We start from the raw sequence: 18,668 nt of genomic DNA, 5'->3' as shown, positions 1-18,668 counted from the left end.
TCTGACTGGTCAAAATGCAAATGATTGACAAAAAATAATCAGAATTGGGCTGCCCGTTTAAAAGTATTATATGACAGTATATATTAACACCCAAAACCACTTTTTGGAGCTTACTTCATTTGGTTTCTGAGAAAATTGTACCAAATGCATAACATTTCAAATTTTAAAAAATGTGTTAGAGCTTTATTCAGATGAAAGTTAAGACAGTGAATAAACTAACATAAATACAGAACAATAGATTCAGGTCATACTCCTGTGCACCCATAAATGAACTTTATAATCCTCAAACGCACAACCGGAAACATGCATACAGGCTATTCATAATCATATGATAAACATCCAACTCTTTTACACAGCAGATCACACAGTCTTTAAAATGACTCAATTATACAAAAAGGTCTGGGAGCAACAGCACAATCCTAGTTTCTGCTCTCTCGCTGATAATGTAAAACACAACCTGTTCCGTCCTCTTTGTCAGGCTACATACAGTCCAAAAGGAGGAATGGAAAGATCCTTCAGGCTTTTTAACATGCTTGTTTTTTGTATTATTTTTTTTAACACCAGAAAAGCACAACCTTTCCAGTAGTACCCAACAAAGTAATTAAAGCCCAATTAATCAATCTAAATACTGTAACTGTTTAAATCTTCAGGTTTTTCATAAGCCACAACATTTAAGGGATAATAGAATTAAAACTACAAAAGGAAACAGGTTAAGTAAAAATACATTTACAAAGATTTTTTTTTTTGCAGCTGGCATGCATGATTTTAAAGGGTCCGATGGGAATGGAGCGTTGCTCACATAAACAACTTCAAATCAAAAGAGGAAACGGAGAAACAAAAAGGTGGTCAACGGTTCATCTAAACCGCAGGCTTCCGGGTGGACATCGATTCGCGGCAAACCCGTTTTCAGATCTTCTGTATCTTCTCCCCGACGCAGACAGGGTTCGCTTTCCTGATCTTCTCCGCTGCGTCGGCCTTGTAGTTGAAGGTGCAGTTGTGAACATCTGAGTACCGGTGCATGCTGCAGAACACGTTGCCGCATCGGCAGTCGAAGCCTGGGTACACAGACGGAAGAGTTTGAAGGTAAAAAAGAAAAATGGCTGTTCGCCAAATGCATCTCCAGGATATCAAGTACATACAGAGAGACACAGAGAGAGACAGAGACAGAGCGAGAAAATGGGAACTATTAAGTCACTGCACTAAGCCAACAGGAGAATGTGTCAGAACCTTACCCGTGAGGCCGACTTTCTTGCGGCAGGAGAAGCAGCGATTCTTCTTGGTGGCTTTGGGTTCGTCTGAGTCCGAGGGTTTGTCCTGTCCGTCTACCGAGGCCTGGTCCGTGTCCTCGGATACCGATACAGACACTGGATGGATCACACAGAACAACACATTTTTTTATCTATGTGTCAAACTGTCTGTGTAGACGACATGACAGAAATGGTAGCAGAAGGTGAATGTTGAACGTTCGGAGCATACATATCCAGATGTTGCATACTATTTTGTGCAAGGACCCTGTCAGTGTGATCGAAGCGAAAGCCTACTATGCTTGTTCCCACTTAACATATTTTCAGTAGGAAATAAAAAACAGCCGAAAAATGCAGACATTTTTACAACGCATTTGCTTTTCTGTTTTTCTTCACTTTTGATGGGTTGAAAAGCTTAGTTTATCTGGCACAAAGCCAGCGCCCTTTCCCTGTCATGGTGAAGAGAAGTCACAACAGAAGTGACTGGGTTATTGCATGGTGCCCAGTACTTGCCTTTGGGTAAACGTATTCACACAGTAAACATTCAACTGTAAGAATAAAGTGTTAAAGTACTAACCAGTTCCTTTATTGTTCGTTTCTTGATATTTTTCCTCCTTAAAGTAAACAAAGTAAAGTTTTCCTCCTTAACAAAGTAAACATTTTTATATACACGTGTCCTTTTTAAGTTTATACAAAACCCATATTGTACAGTCTTGACCATATGGATATGAAGGGATGATTTTTAGAAGGGGCCTGAAGATTGGGACTGTGTCCCGGTCCTCTCAAAGAGCGTCCTTTCTTCATTACCTGTGAATAGTACTGGATGGGGTTTCTACAATACCCTTTCACCCATCGTGACATGGAAGATAAGTGGTCGTGGAGGAAAGGAGATAAGGAAAGGTAGCCATTGGGATTAAGTAGAAACCAAACGGAAGGAAATGTATCAAAACGGGGAGTACCTGAACTTGTCCAATAAGAATCACTTGTTTTTGTTTTCCATCGCAAAACGTTTTGCTACGGTGTGCACTTATGAACACGACCCAGGTTTTGGCCACCCTTGGTACAGGGGAAGCAGCTAGCAGCTGTTCTCAGACTCTCACCGCTCTCTCGAACTCACTCAATCCCCTCTAAAAGCTTATAAGCCATTATAACAACCATTGACAGCCGTCTGTTCTGTCTGTGTGCGTCCCAAAAGGCACCCTATATACACAGTAGTGCACTACTTTAGACCAGATCCCCATAGACTATGGTCAGAAATAGTGCACTACACATAGGGAATAGGGTGCCATTTGTCGCGATTGTCCTCACTCACCCTTCTCTCCATCTGGCTCCTCTAGCTTCCTCTTGCGAGAGCTCTCCTCTGGGGCAGGCCTTCTGACTGACTTCCTGTCCTGGCTTCTCATTGGCTGACTGTCCTGTCTATTAGAGCGAGTCCCTGAGCTACCTGCTGTGCTGGGCTCCTGCTGTTCACTTTCTACAGCTGCTCTACATGGTGCTCGCTCTGCACACACACACACACACACACGTAGGCGCGCGCACACACACGTAGGCGCAGGCACACACACACACACACGTAGGCGCAGGCACACACACGTAGGCGCAGGCACACACACGTAGGCGCAGGCACACACACACACGTAGGCGCAGGCACACACACACACACACGTAGGCGCAGGCACACACACACACACGTAGGCGCAGGCACACACACACACACACGTAGGCGCAGGCACACACACACACACACACGTAGGCGCAGGCACACACACACACACACACACGTAGGCGCAGGCACACACACACACACACGTAGGCGCAGGCACACACACACACACACGTAGGCGCAGGCACACACACACACACGTAGGCGCAGGCACACACACACACACGTAGGCGCAGGCACACACACACACACACACGTAGGCGCAGGCACACACACACACACACACGTAGGCGCAGGCACACACACACACACACACGTAGGCGCAGGCACACACACACACACACACGTAGGCGCAGGCACACACACACACACACACGTAGGCGCAGGCACACACACACGTAGGCACACACACGTAGGCGCAGGCACACACACACGTAGGCACACACACGTAGGCGCAGGCACACACACACACGTAGGCGCACGCACACACACACACGTAGGCGCACGCACACACACACGTAGGCGCAGGCACACACACACGTAGGCGCAGGCACACACACACGTAGGCGCAGGCACACACACACGTAGGCGCAGGCACACACACACACACACACACGTAGGCGCAGGCACACACACACACACACGTAGGCGCAGGCACACACACACACACGTAGGCGCAGGCACACACACACACGTAGGCACACGCACACACACACACGTAGGCGTGCAGGCACACACACACACACGTAGGCGTGCAGGCACACACACACACACGTAGGCGCAGGCACACACACACACACGTAGGCGCAGGCACACACACACACGTAGGCGCAGGCACACACACACACACGTAGGCGCAGGCACACACACACGTAGGCGCAGGCACACACACACGTAGGCGCAGGCACACACACACGTAGGCACACACGTAGGCGCAGGCACACACACACGTAGGCGCAGGCACACACGTAGGCGCAGGCACACACACACACGTAGGCGCAGGCACACACACACACGTAGGCGCAGGCACACACGTAGGCGCAGGCACACACGTAGGCGCAGGCACACACACACACACGTAGGCGCAGGCACACACACACGTAGGCGCAGGCACACACACACACACGTAGGCGCAGGCACACACGTAGTCGCAGACACACACACACGTAGTCGCAGACACACACACACGTAGTCGCAGACACACACACACGTAGTCGCAGACACACACACACGTAGTCGCAGACACACACACACACACACACACACACACGTAGGCGCAGGCACACACACGTAGGCGTAGGCACACACACACACGTAGGCGTAGGCACACACACACACACACGTAGGCGCGCAGGCACACACACACGTAGGCACACACACACAGGCGCAGGCACACACACACACACACACACACACACACGTAGGCACACACACACGTAGGCGCAGGCACACACACACACGTAGGCGCAGGCACACACACACACGTAGGCGCAGGCACACACACACACACACACACACACACACACACACACACACACACACACACGTAGGCGCAGGCACACACACGTAGGCACACGCACACACACACGTAGGCGCAGGCACACACACACGTAGGCGCAGGCACACACACACACACGTAGGCGCGCAGGCACACACACACGTAGGCACACACACACACATAGGCGCAGGCACACACACACACACGTAGGCGCAGGCACACACACACACGTAGGCACACACACACGTAGGCGCAGGCACACACACACACACACACACACACACACGTAGGCACACACACACGTAGGCGCAGGCACACACACACGTAGGCGCAGGCACACACACACGTAGGCGCAGGCACACACACACACACACGTAGGCGCGCAGGCACACACACACACACACGTAGGCGCACGCACACACACACGTAGGCGCAGGCACACACACACACGTAGGCTCAGGCACACACGTAGGCTCAGACACACACGTAGGCTCAGACACACACACACACACACACACACACACGTAGGCGCAGGCACACACACACGTAGGCGCAGGCACACACACACACACGTAGGCGCAGGCACACACACACACACGTAGGCGCAGGCACACACACACACGTAGGCGCAGGCACACACACGTAGGCGCACACACACACACACACACGTAGGCGCACACACACACGTAGGCGCACACACACACACACACACACGTAGTCGCAGGCACGCCCGTAGGCGCAGGCGCGCACACACCCGCAGGCGCAGGCGCACACCCGCAGGCGCAGGCGCGCACCCGCAGGCGCAGGCGCGCACACACCCGCAGGCGCAGGCGCGCACACACCCGCAGGCGCAGGCGCGCACACACCCGCAGGCGCAGGCGCGCACACACCCGCAGGCGCAGGCGCACACACACCCGCAGGCGCACACACACACACACACACACACACCTCGTAGGCGCGCACACACACACACACACGTAGGCGCGCACACACGCAGGCACGGACGCCGGCACGGACGCCGGCACGGACGCAGGCACGGACGCAGGCACGGACGCAGGCACACGCGCAGGCACAGACAGAGACACACACAGAGACACACACAGAGACACACACAGAGACACACACAGAGACACACACAGAGACACACACAGAGACACACACAGAGACACACACAGAGACACACAAACTTTAGCGACTGGTTTGTAATTCAAGACAAAGCTTAAAACACTTTGGGGTATTTTCTACCCTTCTAACACAGTTCCTCTTTAACAAATGTTGAATTGGGTGTATGTACTGTAACTGTTCTAGAAGACAGAAACACTAGAGAACTATAGCTTATGACTGTAACCCCGGTTCTCTGATAGTATGAGTGAGGCATTTCACTATGGGATACGCCCCCAGCGTATTCGTCAGAAGCCTTATTACACTACGCCAGCCATGATTGGCTGGACGTTCGAGACGTGCGAGTCAGGAAAGGGTGTCCCTCCTACCCTATAAAGAGCCCAACGCAACATATCTGAGCCATTAACGAATAAGCCACACCTCTTCCCTGCTCATGCAAGGAGGGTGTTCTGGTGAAATACCTCACTCATACTATCAGAGAACCGGGGTTACAGTCGTAACCTATAGTTCTCTTTCAACTATTAGTTTCGGTATTTCACTATGGGATATACTGAGTCCCGTATTGCCAGACAAGCTTATCCTGACGACCGACTGCCCTGTGCTATATATCACACAAACGCTGGGGCGTATCCCATAGTGAAATACCGAAAGGAATACTTGAAAAGAGAACCAGTGTAACTGTTCTAGAAGAGGGTAGACGGAAACACTAGCGAACCAGTGTAACTGTTCTAGAAGAGGGTAGACGGAAACACTAGAGAACCAGAGTAACTGTTCTAGAAGAGGGTAGACGGAAACACTAGAGAACCAGAGTAACTGTTCTAGAAGAGGGTAGACGGAAACACTAGAGAACCAGTGTAACTGTTCTAGAAGAGGGTAGACGGAAACACTAGAGAACCAGTGTAACTGTTCTAGAAGAGGGTAGACGGAAACACTAGAGAACCAGAGTAACTGTTCTAGAAGAGGGTAGACGGAAACACTAGAGAACCAGAGTAACTGTTCTAGAAGAGGGTAGACGGAAACACTAGAGAACCAGAGTAACTGTTCTAGAAGAGGGTAGACGGAAACACTAGAGAACCAGTGTAACTGTTCTAGAAGAGGGTAGACGGAAACACTAGAGAACCAGTGTAACTGTTCTAGAAGAGGGTAGACAGAAACACTAGAGAACCAGAGTAACTGTTCTAGAAGAGGGTAGACGGAAACACTAGAGAACCAGAGTAACTGTTCTAGAAGAGGGTAGACGGAAACACTAGAGAACCAGAGTAACTGTAATCCAGCAGGAGAGGATTGTGTCTGAAATACTTCCTGAAATCCCTAGGCTGATCTTTGGGCTTTCTCTACTACCGATCTCTAAGCTAATAGAGATGGGTCAACAATGTGTGTCTGTGTGTAAAACCACCCCACGGACTGAGATTGACTGCAAGAGGGTATGAGGTGAAGGGTTCCCATGGTAGTGAGCCCGCATTTGGTGTGTGTGTGTGTGTGAGACCTCAGGCTATTCACAGGAACATGAGAGGGTAGCAAAGCAACAGCACTATTTTCTGAATCCTAACTTGACATTCGCCTGCATAACTCAAGTCTTATGTAAACCATGCATTGATGTCAATGAGAAAACAATGTGTAAATTGTGCATTCATGTCAATGACATCTAGCACAGAAATGTGAGTTACACGTGCAGATCTCAGATGAGGATCGACTCGTCCCTATGAGAAAAGGTTTGTGTGAAACGCGCTGGTAATACACACCCTGTATCTCTTCTGTTTTCAGGTCTTCAGACGTGGCTGTACTCTCCACTTCTGAATGAGTAGCTGGTGCTGCCGTTAAGAGTGACTGGCTAGATACAACCCTGGAAGAAAAAAAATGGAAGTGTTCAATTAGCCTAAAGCATGATCCATCAGTTGGTAGTCTAGATTAGAAGACTAGACTAGCTACATACAGTATTATGAAAATGATGCACTTGAAGACTTCAATTTAATCCTATTCAGGATTTTTCTGAAAATGCACTGAAGGAAGAAAACTGACTGTAAAATCCAATGACATGCGGCTCATTGTCATCAACTATGGCAATCATATTACAAAGCATTTCACCACTAATGCCCACTTCACTGTCAGACAGTCAGAATGACTGGCATTCACATGAGTCATTTAGCAAACGCTCTTATCCAGAAAGACTTAGTGGCAGCTGTCCACTGTGGCTTCATAATAGGGTCTCTCTGTGGTTATAGAGATTGAAAGCTTGTAGCTCTATGTTGAAGCAATAAAAAGTGTATTAAATGGATAAAACCGTAACGACTGTAGAGAAATGAGCAGTACTCAATTCTATACAGTGATTTTTTTATTTCAAATCATTTTCTGTGTGTTTGAGAAAACAGTGTCCCTGTAGATTTCCGCAGGGCTAGGTATGGTACAGATAGACAAAGACAGAGCTCATTAGATAACCACAGAAGGTCTCGTGTCTTAACACACACACTGGGAGGGAAACGGACATGGCAAGTTGAATCATAGAAGAGACAGAAGCATCCAGGGAGATGACATCACACTATTCAGACAGAACTAGAGATGATTGACTTCCTTGTACTGTACTTCAATGGGGTACAGGAAGACCATGGTGCAAAAATAACCTTCCCTTCCGCAGAGAAACCACTTCATGATTGACACACTAATTTAAAATGACACAACATCTTTGACTTTTGTAACAGGAAATAAATGATCCAGGTTTAAAATAATAATAATCCACCGTAATACTAGCCTTGACCGTACGTAGTAAGCAATGCAAGAACTACAAATAGCGACGCAAAATGATTCTACTTAATTGCGTAGCAGAAATACACAGACGTGTGCAGCCCCACAATTATAAACTGGTGTGCAGTATGCAGGATTGCCATGTGTTTTTTGGGGCATTGCGTACGTACAGTAATAACTACATCTTTATAGAAAGGGCTATGTATATATCTAGTGTACCTACGTTTCACATAGGCTACTTTATTACAATCATTTCCACATGGCCTGTGTATCCTATACTGTATGTTGCATGGCTGGCTTGGCAGCTACACGGTAGACATGGTGGTGGAGGTGTGATCATGCTTGTAGCGTGTTTCAGAGAAGAGTAGCTCTATACCTACTGTACCTGTTCATCCTGATGGCTGTGTGGGTCGTGGCTGACGGCACGTCTACAGTACTGCTCTCTGAGCACTGGGCTAGGAGGGACTCCCCCAGGCTGCTAACCGTCGCCGAGGACGACACTGCAACGACAACACACGCTTACATCAGAGCAGTCCCAAAACGGAGAGGAAGAGGCAAAGCGAGAGGGACAACTGGGCCCAAAAATCTGTCTTCTCCAGCAGGTGGCAGTTTTATTTATCACTCACCAAGCAAGGAGTTTTTGTATGTAGGTCAATGAGTGTAGAATTTGATAGAATCTTACCCTGATGAAGACAGCTTGTTGGTCGAAACGTTGGATATTAGGTTATTAAATTATTGGATCTGAGCTCCTAGAGTGTGGGCTCTCCTTTAAATGTTTCAAGTGTTCTACTCCGCTAGCCAGCACCTCACCTAAATATGTGTTCTACTCCGCTAGCCAGCACCTCTCCTAAACAGGTGTTCTACTCCGCTAGCCAGCACCTCGCCTAAACAGGTGTTCTACTCCGCTAAACAGCACCTCTCCTAAACAGGTGTTCTACTCCGCTAGCCAGCACCTCGCCTAAACAGGTGTTCTACTCCGCTAACCAGCACCTCGCCTAAACAGGTGCTCTACTCCGCTAACCAGCACCTCTCCTAAACAGGTGTTCTACTCCGCTAGCCAGCACCTCGCCTAAACAGGTGTTCTACTCCGCTAGCCAGCACCTCGCCTAAACAGGTGTTCTACTCCGCTAGCCAGCACCTCTCCTAAACAGGTGTTCTACTCCGCTAGCCAGCACCTCACCTAAACAGGTGTTCTACTTCGCTAGCCAGCACCTCTCCTAAACAGGTGTTCTACTCCGCTAGCCAGCACCTCTCCTAAACAGGTGTTCTACTCCGCTAGCCAGCACCTCTCCTAAACAGGTGTTCTACTCCGCTAGCCAGCACCTCTCCTAAACAGGTGTTCTACTCCGCTAGCCAGCACCTCTCCTAAACAGGTGTTCTACTCCGCTAGCCAGCACCTCTCCTAAACAGGTGTTCTACTCCGCTAGCCAGCACCTCTCCTAAACAGGTGTTCTACTCCGCTAGCCAGCACCTCTCCTAAACAGGTGTTCTACTCCGCTAGCCAGCACCTCACCTAAACAGGTGTTCTACTCCGCTAGCCAGCACCTCTCCTAAACAGGTGTTCTACTCTGCTAGCCAGCACCTCACCTAATAAACAGGTGTTCTACTCCGCTAGCCAGCACCTCTCCTAAACAGGTGTTCTACTCTGCTAGCCAGCACCTCTCCTAAACAGGTGTTCTACTCTGCTAGCCAGCACCTCACCTAAACAGGTGTTCTACTCTGCTAGCCAGCACCTCACCTAATAAACAGGTGTTCTACTCCGCTAGCCAGCACCTCTCCTAAACAGGTGTTCTACTCTGCTAGCCAGCACCTCACCTAATAAACAGGTGTTCTACTCCGCTAGCCAGCACCTCTCCTAAACAGGTGTTCTACTCCGCTAGCCAGCACCTCCCCTAAACAGGTGTTCTACTCCGCTAGCCAGCACCTCCCCTAACCAGGTGTTCTACTCCGCTAGCCAGCACCTCTCCTAAACAGGTGTTCTACTCCGCTAGCCAGCACCTCTCCTAAACAGGTGTTCTACTCCGCTAGCCAGCACCTCTCCTAAACAGGTGTTCTACTCCGCTAGCCAGCACTTCACCTAAACAGGTGTTCTACTCCGCTAGCCAGCACCTCACCTAAACAGGTGTTCTACTCCGCTAGCCAGCACCTCACCTAAACAGGTGTTCTACTCCTCTAGCCAGCACCTCACCTAAACAGGTGTTCTACTCCGCTAGCCAGCAACCCCCCTAAACAGGTGTTCTACTCCGCTAGCCAGCACCTCGCCTAAACAGGTGTTCTACTCCGCTAGCCAGCACCTCTCCTAAACAGGTGTTCTACTCCGCTAGCCAGCACCTCCCCTAACCAGGTAGTCTACTCCACTAGCCAGCACCTCTCCTAAACAGGTGTTCTACTCCGCTAGCCAGCACCTTTCCTAAACAGGTGTTCTACTCCGCTAGCCAGCACCTCCCCTAAACAGGTGTTCTACTCCGCTAGCCAGCACCTCTCCTAAACAGGTGTTCTACTCCGCTAGCCAGCACCTCGCCTAAATAGGTGTTCTACTCCACTAGCCAGCACCTCACCTAAACAGGTGTTCTACTCCGCTAACCAGCACCTCTCCTAAATAGGTGTTCTACTCCGCTAGCCAGCACCTCTCCTAAATAGGTGTGCATTTCTTTCGCCCCTTGTAGAATTTGATTAACATAAAATGTAATGGCTTATTTGATGGAATATACATTTTATAATGCTTAGGTTGTTACGAGTGTACTGATATTAGTAGGATACATGACATCCCGGAAACTCATAGAAACAACACCTTCTATTGGAGTTGTGCCTGTTGTTCATATAGGCATCTGCCCTCTCATTGGCTAGAATGGGTCAACTCAAACAAACTTCAGTTATTTTTTTGAAACTGACTTCATTGTGAAATAGTAAGTCCCAAACACCAGAAATCATGCTCACTCAGTCAAAAGTCAAATGGGTCAGTGTCAATATTTGGTCTAACAGGTCTTTTTTTGATTGATTAACTAAATGATCAATAAGATACTGAAAAGCTCTGTGGAATTTCTTTCCTACTCACCTGGTGGACTGACTCGTCCATTGTTGTTTTGTCTCTGGAGGAAGTCCTTGTAGCACATCGAACACATGCCATTGTTTCGTGGGTTGCTGTAGAAACCGCAGCCCGTGGAGCAGAGCAGCGGCCCTTGGTTCTGGTTGGTCTCCTGGGCCATGTCCCTCCTGTGGAGGTCAAGAGGGGAGAGTTCAAAGGTCAATATGGCTATCACGCCATTTCAGGATTGTCTGCTGCCTAGGTCTAAAAAATGCTTAGGTATTGGTGAAAGCCAAAGGCTAGTTTCTTGAAAAGAGAGCTGAGATGCCCAGTGTGCTGCTGCAAAAGGCTATACCACTTAGCACACACTTTTATCCAAGGTGACTTTTAGAATAAGTGTGTGATCCTTGTGGTAATTGAACACAACTGTGGTGTTGCTAGTGCCATACTCTTACCAACTGAGACACACAGGACCGGAAGGAAGGAAGATTAGAAGACCATCTCTAGCCAGCCGGCTGTAGCATTGAAAGTGGTGTAAACCAAAACAAGTTGGTCACAATTCCCTAGACTTGGACTCACAAGTTCTAGAAGTTGTTTGTTGCATCACGATGCCCTGGATCATTCTATGGCAACACAATGACCTAAGCACTGAAAATGTATAATCACTGGTACTTAGGCTATCTGATATTAACACATAGCTCTCCTATGTAGGTTAATTGCTGAAAGTGGAAGATAAAAGTAGCTACTACTAATCTGTGTCTTTGGTCACGCCCAATCTCTGACCGACCGACTGCTGAGTGTGTATGGTCTAACTCTCACTTCTGTTTCTCTCTGGGCCAGCCTGCCCTTGTAAGGCAGTGAAAACGACATATAGCCAAAGTGCAGAGTTAAAATGTGCTGTATTAAAAATCAGACGAGAAACCTAAGCCTCACAGTCACTCTCCTGTATAACAAGTGACAGGCTGACACAGACTTGAGAGAAGAGGGTAAGAAGAGGGGTAGGGAATGAGGCTGCTTATGTCACCAATACAACTGGATATGGGTGACCTAGAGACAGACAGACTAGAGAGCAGAGAGACTAACTACAGGTCAAATACAGCCTAGACAGACAGACTAGAGAGCAGAGAGACTAACTACAGGTCAAATACAGCCTCAGCGTAGGCTAACAGGGTTAGCTAGGCCAGGGTTCCCCAACTGGCAGCCTGCAGTTCAATTTATTTGCCCCCCACCAAGTTTTCTGAGCAAGAAAAAGGGACAAAAGACTAAAAACACCAGCAAATCAGCTCTAAATTAGAGATCTTTTCCAAAGTATTTCCACACATAATAAAGAGATATGTGATCATACACAAATGTAAGTAAGGTTTGAAATGACTATTTTAGTCAAATTATCTGTTTGGGCTTCTTGCAGTTTACAGTAATTAGGTTCTGGCCCCCTGACCATCTGCCTGCGGCTGAATCTAGTTGATGATCCCTGCACTAGGCTATATAATTGGATCTAATGCATTCTATGCGGCCTTATTTTCTGTGCGGGAAACAGCATTAGGCCTAATTCGATACAGGCTACTTCTCCATAGTCATGTTGATAGCCTACACTCTTTGTAACACTTAGGCTACTATGTCAAAACATCAAAGAAGCCACAGAAATGAAAACTCTGCTAATGTCGCATAAGCTACATAAGGATGCACCCCAAATTACATTATATCAGGCCCTGCTCAAAAGTAGTGCACTATATTTTATGTATTTAACTAGGAAAGTCAGTTAAAAACAAATTCTTATTTACAATGACGGCCTACACCGACCAAACCCGGACAACGCTGGACCAATTGTGCGCCGCCCTGTGGGACTCCCAATCACAGCCGGTTGTGATACAGCCTGGAATCGAATCAGTGTCTGTAGTGACGCCTCTAGCACCGAGATGCAGTGCCTTAGACTGCTGCACCACTCGAGAGCCCAAATATAGGGAATAGGGTGCCATTTGGGACGTAGTCTAAACTAAGCCTGGATATGGTAACACTGATCTGGGTAGTAGTGATGTAATGGTGCATCTGCTGGGTTGGACATCTGGTGTATGGTTTAGTACACTGCCATTTCCTCCATGGGAGACAGGATAGGGAGGGCTGCTTCACTACCCCGAGAATGCATAGGAAAATATACAGACAGCATAACAAGTTTAAGAGAGTGTGGACGTGTGACGCCAAAGTGTCGTCAGTATCGTACTAGGCTCTTAAGGTAGTACGGAGAGGACATCCTTTGACTTCACCATCCTAATTCTATCTTTTACATAAACAGAGTGATTTGAGAGAGAGTGATTTGAGAGAGAGAGAGAGAGAAAGAGAATAATCTAATGGTAATCTCAGGGACTGTCTTTAATCAGGGTGGATAGCAACCACTCACAGAGGGGCTGAAATACCAAGAAAACCATGGTGAAAAGAAAGCGAGCGATACAACAGCAGGTTAACTCAATGAAGATCATGCTAACAGTGAGCTGAGATTAACACTCTTTCTATTGCTACAGCCTGAAACCATAGACCACCTATAGGCTCTCCTTTTGCTCAGGTCCTGTGCCACGTTCAGAATTTGTGCCGTGCCTGTGTGACTTTTCTCCTTTGATCTGAAATAGCCTACTGGTGGAAGAGACATGTAGAGGTCCTAAGTAAGCATTTCGTTGGACGGTGTATACCATGTGCATCCTGTACATACGACTACTACAACTTATCCAGAGCCCGTATTTATGAAGTGTCTGATCTAGGATCAGATCCTGCCTGTCCATAATAATTTGATTCATTATGATCTGAAAGGCTCAACTGATCCTAGATCAACACTCCTACTTTGAGACTTGATAAATACAGGCTCAGATCTCAGGTTCCGCAGATCAGCACCATTCCATTCTGTCCTTCTCAATATTACTGTAATTCAAGTCCCTCCCCGCTCCCCTTTTTTACACCAATCATTGCCCCATTTCTCTACCCCTGCCCCCTTGATGCCAATCACCAGATTAATTACAGTGAGATTTCACAATGGCCTCCTCTAGTCTAGATTATGTTATGTAATCTGCCATTTAAACTCTACAATAGTAACAATCCCACACACACACACACGTGAGAGAGAAACTCACTCACACACACACACACACACAAACGTCATCAATGCATATAGACCGAAATCAGATCAAGCTTGAGTACCGTAAATTCCGGACTATAAGCCGCAACTTTTTTCCCACGCATTGAATCTCGCGGCTTAAAACAATGACGCGGCTAATATATGGATTTTTCCGACTTTCAATTGAATAAATAAAAATTAAAAAAAACACATACTGTGACGTGCTCAGTTTTTTGGCGGCATGAAGTTTTCATTAGACCAATGAAATTGCCGAACGGGTTAAGGTCAAACAACTATTTTTGTTTACTGTTTAGATTAAATCGAGCGCTCTCAAACTTCCCATCATTCTGATTACGGTAGTCATTTTGTCACCCTGATTCCTGGGGATACAACAAAGTATTTGCAGCCACTCGACATCAGTGTAAATCGTGCATTTAAGGTGGCGCTCCGTGTTCAGCGGGAGGCTTGGATGACAAGTGGGGAGAAATCCTTCACTAAAAACGGGCCGCATGTGAAGAGCACCTTATGGTCAAGTCTGCCAGTGGGTCCTGACAGCGTGGAGCATTGTCAAAATCCACTATCATCAACGGGTTTCGAAAGGCTGGACTGCTGCATGTTGAAGAGGGCTCAGCGGGGGATTTGCCTCCGGATGAAAGTGACGAGAGTGACAATTAAAACGATTCAATATCGGATTAAGCAATTCTGAGGCTATTCAACTCCGACACCGAAGGAGATGGTTTCAGTGGTTTCAGTGCACAGGAGAAGGAAGATGGTGACCAATGACTTTCTTGGTAGGCTACTGTTTACTGCTAATTTTTTGTTACAAGCTGTGTTTCGTTAAAGCCTATTTATTTTTGTTACAAGCCGTGTTTCGTTAAAGCCTATTTTTGTTAAAAACCGTGCTTCGCTAAAGCCTATTTATTTTTGTTACAAGCCGTGCTTCGTTAAAGCCTATTTATTTTTGATACAAGCCGTGCTTCGTTAAAGCCTATTTATTTTTGTTACAAGCCGTGCTTCGCTAAAGCCTGTTTATTTTTGTTACAAGCCGTGCTTCGTTAAAGCCCATTTATTTTTGTTACAAGCCGTGCTTCGTTAAAGCCTGTTTATTTTTGTTACAAGCCGTGCTTCGCTAAAGCCTGTTTATTTTTGTTACAAGCCGTGCTTCGTTAAAGCCCATTTATTTTTGTTACAAGCCGTGCTTCGTTAAAGCCTGTTTATTTTTGTTACAAGCCGTGCTTCGTTAAAGCCTGTTTATTTTTGTTACAAGCCGTGCTTCGTTAAAGCCCATTTATTTTTGTTACAAGCCGTGTTTCGTTAAAGCCTATTTATTTTTGTTACAAGCCGTGCTTCGTTAAAGCCTATTTATTTTTGTTACAAGCCGTGCTTCGCTAAAGCCTATTTATTTTTGTTACAAGCCGTGTTTCGTTAAAGCCTATTTATTTTTGTTACAAGCCGTGCTTCGTTAAAGCCTATTTATTTTTGTTAGAAGCCGTGTATCGTTAAAGCCTGTGTAAAGTTAAATTTGTTTCAATGTACCGGTAGGCACCTGCGGCTTATAGACATGTGCGGCTTATTTATGTTCAAAATAATATATATTTTTTAATTCAGTGGGTGCGGCTTATATTCAGGTGCGCTTAATAGTCCGGAAATTACGGTATGCTACGTGGAAGGGATAAGTGGACTTCAGACACAGCAGGCTACTTTCTCAGGTTGAACATAGAAACGATGTGGACTGTCTTTACAGCAGGCCAATGAGAGATGCTCCAGTCCAAAACAATGGCACCATAGTATTCCCTACATAGCCCTACGGGTCCTGGTCAAAAGTAGTGCAATATATAGAGAATAGGGTGCCATTTAGGACTCGCCCCTGGTGAGAGGTGAATAATTCAGAGAACACAACAAGCATTAGGCCTACCTGGAGCTGAAACTAGGTCTGGCATGCCATTGTTACGCAGTACAGTAACGTGTCTTTAACGAACATGGTGACGAATCCAATATGTAGACTAGCCTGAACATCTTCCCTAATCATATGTCTTAGCTAACAGGTAAGAGACATAAGGCCTATCTAAATGCCAAAACATGTGTAGACCTACACATTCAGTTTAGCTGAAATCTGGAAAACAAACTTATGAACTCCAGCTGAAGCCTTGTTGCACACATCACAGCATAGGCTAAGGACAGTGTTATGTCACTGGCCTAGTTGTGCAACCACAGTGAACCAGTTCAACAAAGACTGTCACACATGACTATAGGCTACATGCTGACTCTCACACAGATAGGCCGATACCTTCACCTTGGCTGTGGAAAGAACTCTCTCCTCTACTAGCAAAGATGTAATCTGAGGGTATCGGCCAGGGACTTGTCATTGTCAACTGATTCCATTTATCTCAAATGGCATCATGTCGTTTGGGGGAACTAATATAACTAAATAACTGTTCTGATAAGCTGAGGTAATAGCCTACTACTGTTGTTTGAATAGGCCAACACTATCCAAGTCACAGGAACCCATTGCCATAGGCTAGCCTACATCCACATGACATCACAGGTGTTAGCCTACATTACAATTTGCCATTGGCTTTGTTTATTTAGCTAGTGTGCTATCATTTTAACTGAACAGCTGTCTTGCTACAGATACAGCAACACTGGGTCTCTAGTAGTAGACGGACCTAGCAGTAACAGAGGAAGTATGGTTCCTCCATTGGGACTCAAAATAGTCCAATATAAACTCTGAGATGCAACAAAGCAAAGGGAATTGTACTATAACGTCATAAAAGCTATTTGATTGTCCTAGTCCCAAGCACATTAGCTACAATATCAAACTGGGAAAATAAATGCTGCCATCAACTACACAACATTATCCAAACATATAAATCAGACAATGAAAACTTGCAACAATGAACCTAGTCAGGAGCTCTTACAGTAGCTTGCAGTGAGTGTAGTAAATTGCGATTAAAATCACACGGAACTGTGTGAGAAATGTTGTTATAAATCCCCAGCCTAGCCTGTATTATCGTTTTACTGCCTGTCTCAACAGTGCCCAGTATTGTTCGGATAAGTGCAAAATTGTAACAGACAACTTAGGCAGAGACAAATAACGTTGGCTGAGAATAAACCTGAAATGGGTGTCCATCACAATCATGTAACTTTGTATTGGACCAACCTCAAGAAACGTACCAATTTCCCCCTCTCTCCTACTCCTCTCTTTCTTCGTCTCTACGCCAGCAGATTAGATCCGACATCATACGCAGAATGATCCCACAACAGAACGCACTCAACTGACTACACATAATCCATTGTCATTGGCTGTTTGTTTAGTAAACCACGCCCATATACATTATCGTCTTGCACAAATTAAACGTCAATCATTTACAGCCTTTTAAAACACAGCTGGTTGGACAGGGTATGTGAAAGTATACACCCCCATACAATAGTGACAGAAAACAAGTAGAATAACAAATTGTCACCAGCCATAACGTAAATGTAACGTTAGCGACCTCTTAGTTAGCTGCCATTTATCCGTGTAACGTTAAGTAAACGTTATCTACTGTACGTCTAAGAAGTTGCTGACATCAACATGATTATGATGTAGTTAACTGCCTATGCATATCGTCGCTACTGGCCTATTATAGTTCAAATCCAACTTTAAAACAGGGAATGTAACATTTAAAAAAAAGACAAAAAACTAGCTAACGTTAGCTAGCATCAAGTGTTAAAGTTTTGTGCAGGCTAGCCGTCCTTGGATAAGTGGACACTAACCTAGTTTTCAAGGACCGAGGTCATACACTGTCTGATACAGTTACAGTAGCTAACGACGTTAACTAGCTAGCTAACGTAGTATCACTGGCAGGATAGTATATCGTGTATATATAGTCACACTAACGTTAATTAGATAACTTAGCTGTACCAGAACATTAGATGCTGTAGCTAAATAAAGATCCAAAGCATCGTTAAAAGTTAGTGCGATATATACTGGCTAGCCAGCTAGCAACCCAGACCTATCAGTAGCTAGCTTGTTTGAACTGACGTTGCCTTACCTTCTGTTAAACGTTACGTTTCTACTCGTAAGTAGCTAGCCCACGATAACTTTCTTGGACTTCGGAAAAGACTAGCTAGGTAAGAAAAACGAACGATATCTAACAACCAGGATTGTAGGCTTGCTAACTCTACGCGGTGTTGTTGGGTCGTCTTTTCTCGCCTCTTCCCTACCCCCAACCAGACACTGTCTATTTGTTACTTTTTTCACTTCAACTCCGACTGTAAAATTGGTGGTGACGTCA

The 18,668-nt window shown here is 46.4% G+C and overlaps 1 protein-coding gene across 4 annotated transcripts; it reads right to left on the bottom strand.

The window, feature by feature from the left end:
* Positions 1–154: 154 nt before the first annotated feature.
* LOC115166872 (AN1-type zinc finger protein 6) lies at positions 155–18,637 on the bottom strand. 4 transcript variants are annotated; one of them, XM_029720768.1, is made up of 6 exons: positions 18,426–18,637; positions 11,322–11,479; positions 8,643–8,766; positions 7,270–7,370; positions 1,233–1,364; positions 155–1,055 (listed from the first exon to the last, which is right to left on the bottom strand). In XM_029720768.1, exons 2-6 carry the CDS (start codon positions 11,470–11,472, stop codon positions 907–909), a joined length of 657 nt encoding a protein of 218 aa, XP_029576628.1. In that variant the 5' UTR covers positions 11,473–11,479; positions 18,426–18,637; the 3' UTR covers positions 155–906. The 4 variants fall into 4 exon arrangements, with proteins under 4 accessions (XP_029576628.1, XP_029576632.1, XP_029576630.1 ...); XM_029720772.1 differs by having other exon boundaries at positions 8,652–8,766; XM_029720770.1 differs by lacking the exon at positions 18,426–18,637 and adding an exon at positions 17,552–18,267.
* Positions 18,638–18,668: the final 31 nt, after the last annotated feature.

The sequence above is a fragment of the Salmo trutta genome, chromosome 29 (assembly GCF_901001165.1).
Source record: "Salmo trutta chromosome 29, fSalTru1.1, whole genome shotgun sequence".
Taxonomy (NCBI): Eukaryota; Metazoa; Chordata; class Actinopteri; order Salmoniformes; family Salmonidae; genus Salmo; species Salmo trutta.
Note: the sequence above shows the minus strand (reverse complement) of the source record. Positions and strands in the feature narration are given on the sequence as shown.

Bases quoted from the DNA above. Each gene is read 5' to 3' on its own strand.
- LOC115166872 (XM_029720768.1), bottom strand. From the start codon at position 11,472: ATGGCCCAGGAGACCAACCAGAACCAAGGGCCGCTGCTCTGCTCCACG. The intron at 7,371-8,642 runs GTATAGAGCTAC...TTTTTCTTCCAG, and splicing joins AGGATGAACAGGTACAGTAG to GGTTGTATCTAGCCAGTCAC. The intron at 1,365-7,269 runs GTGTGTATTACC...TGATCCATCCAG, and splicing joins GAAAACAGAAGAGATACAGG to TGTCTGTATCGGTATCCGAG.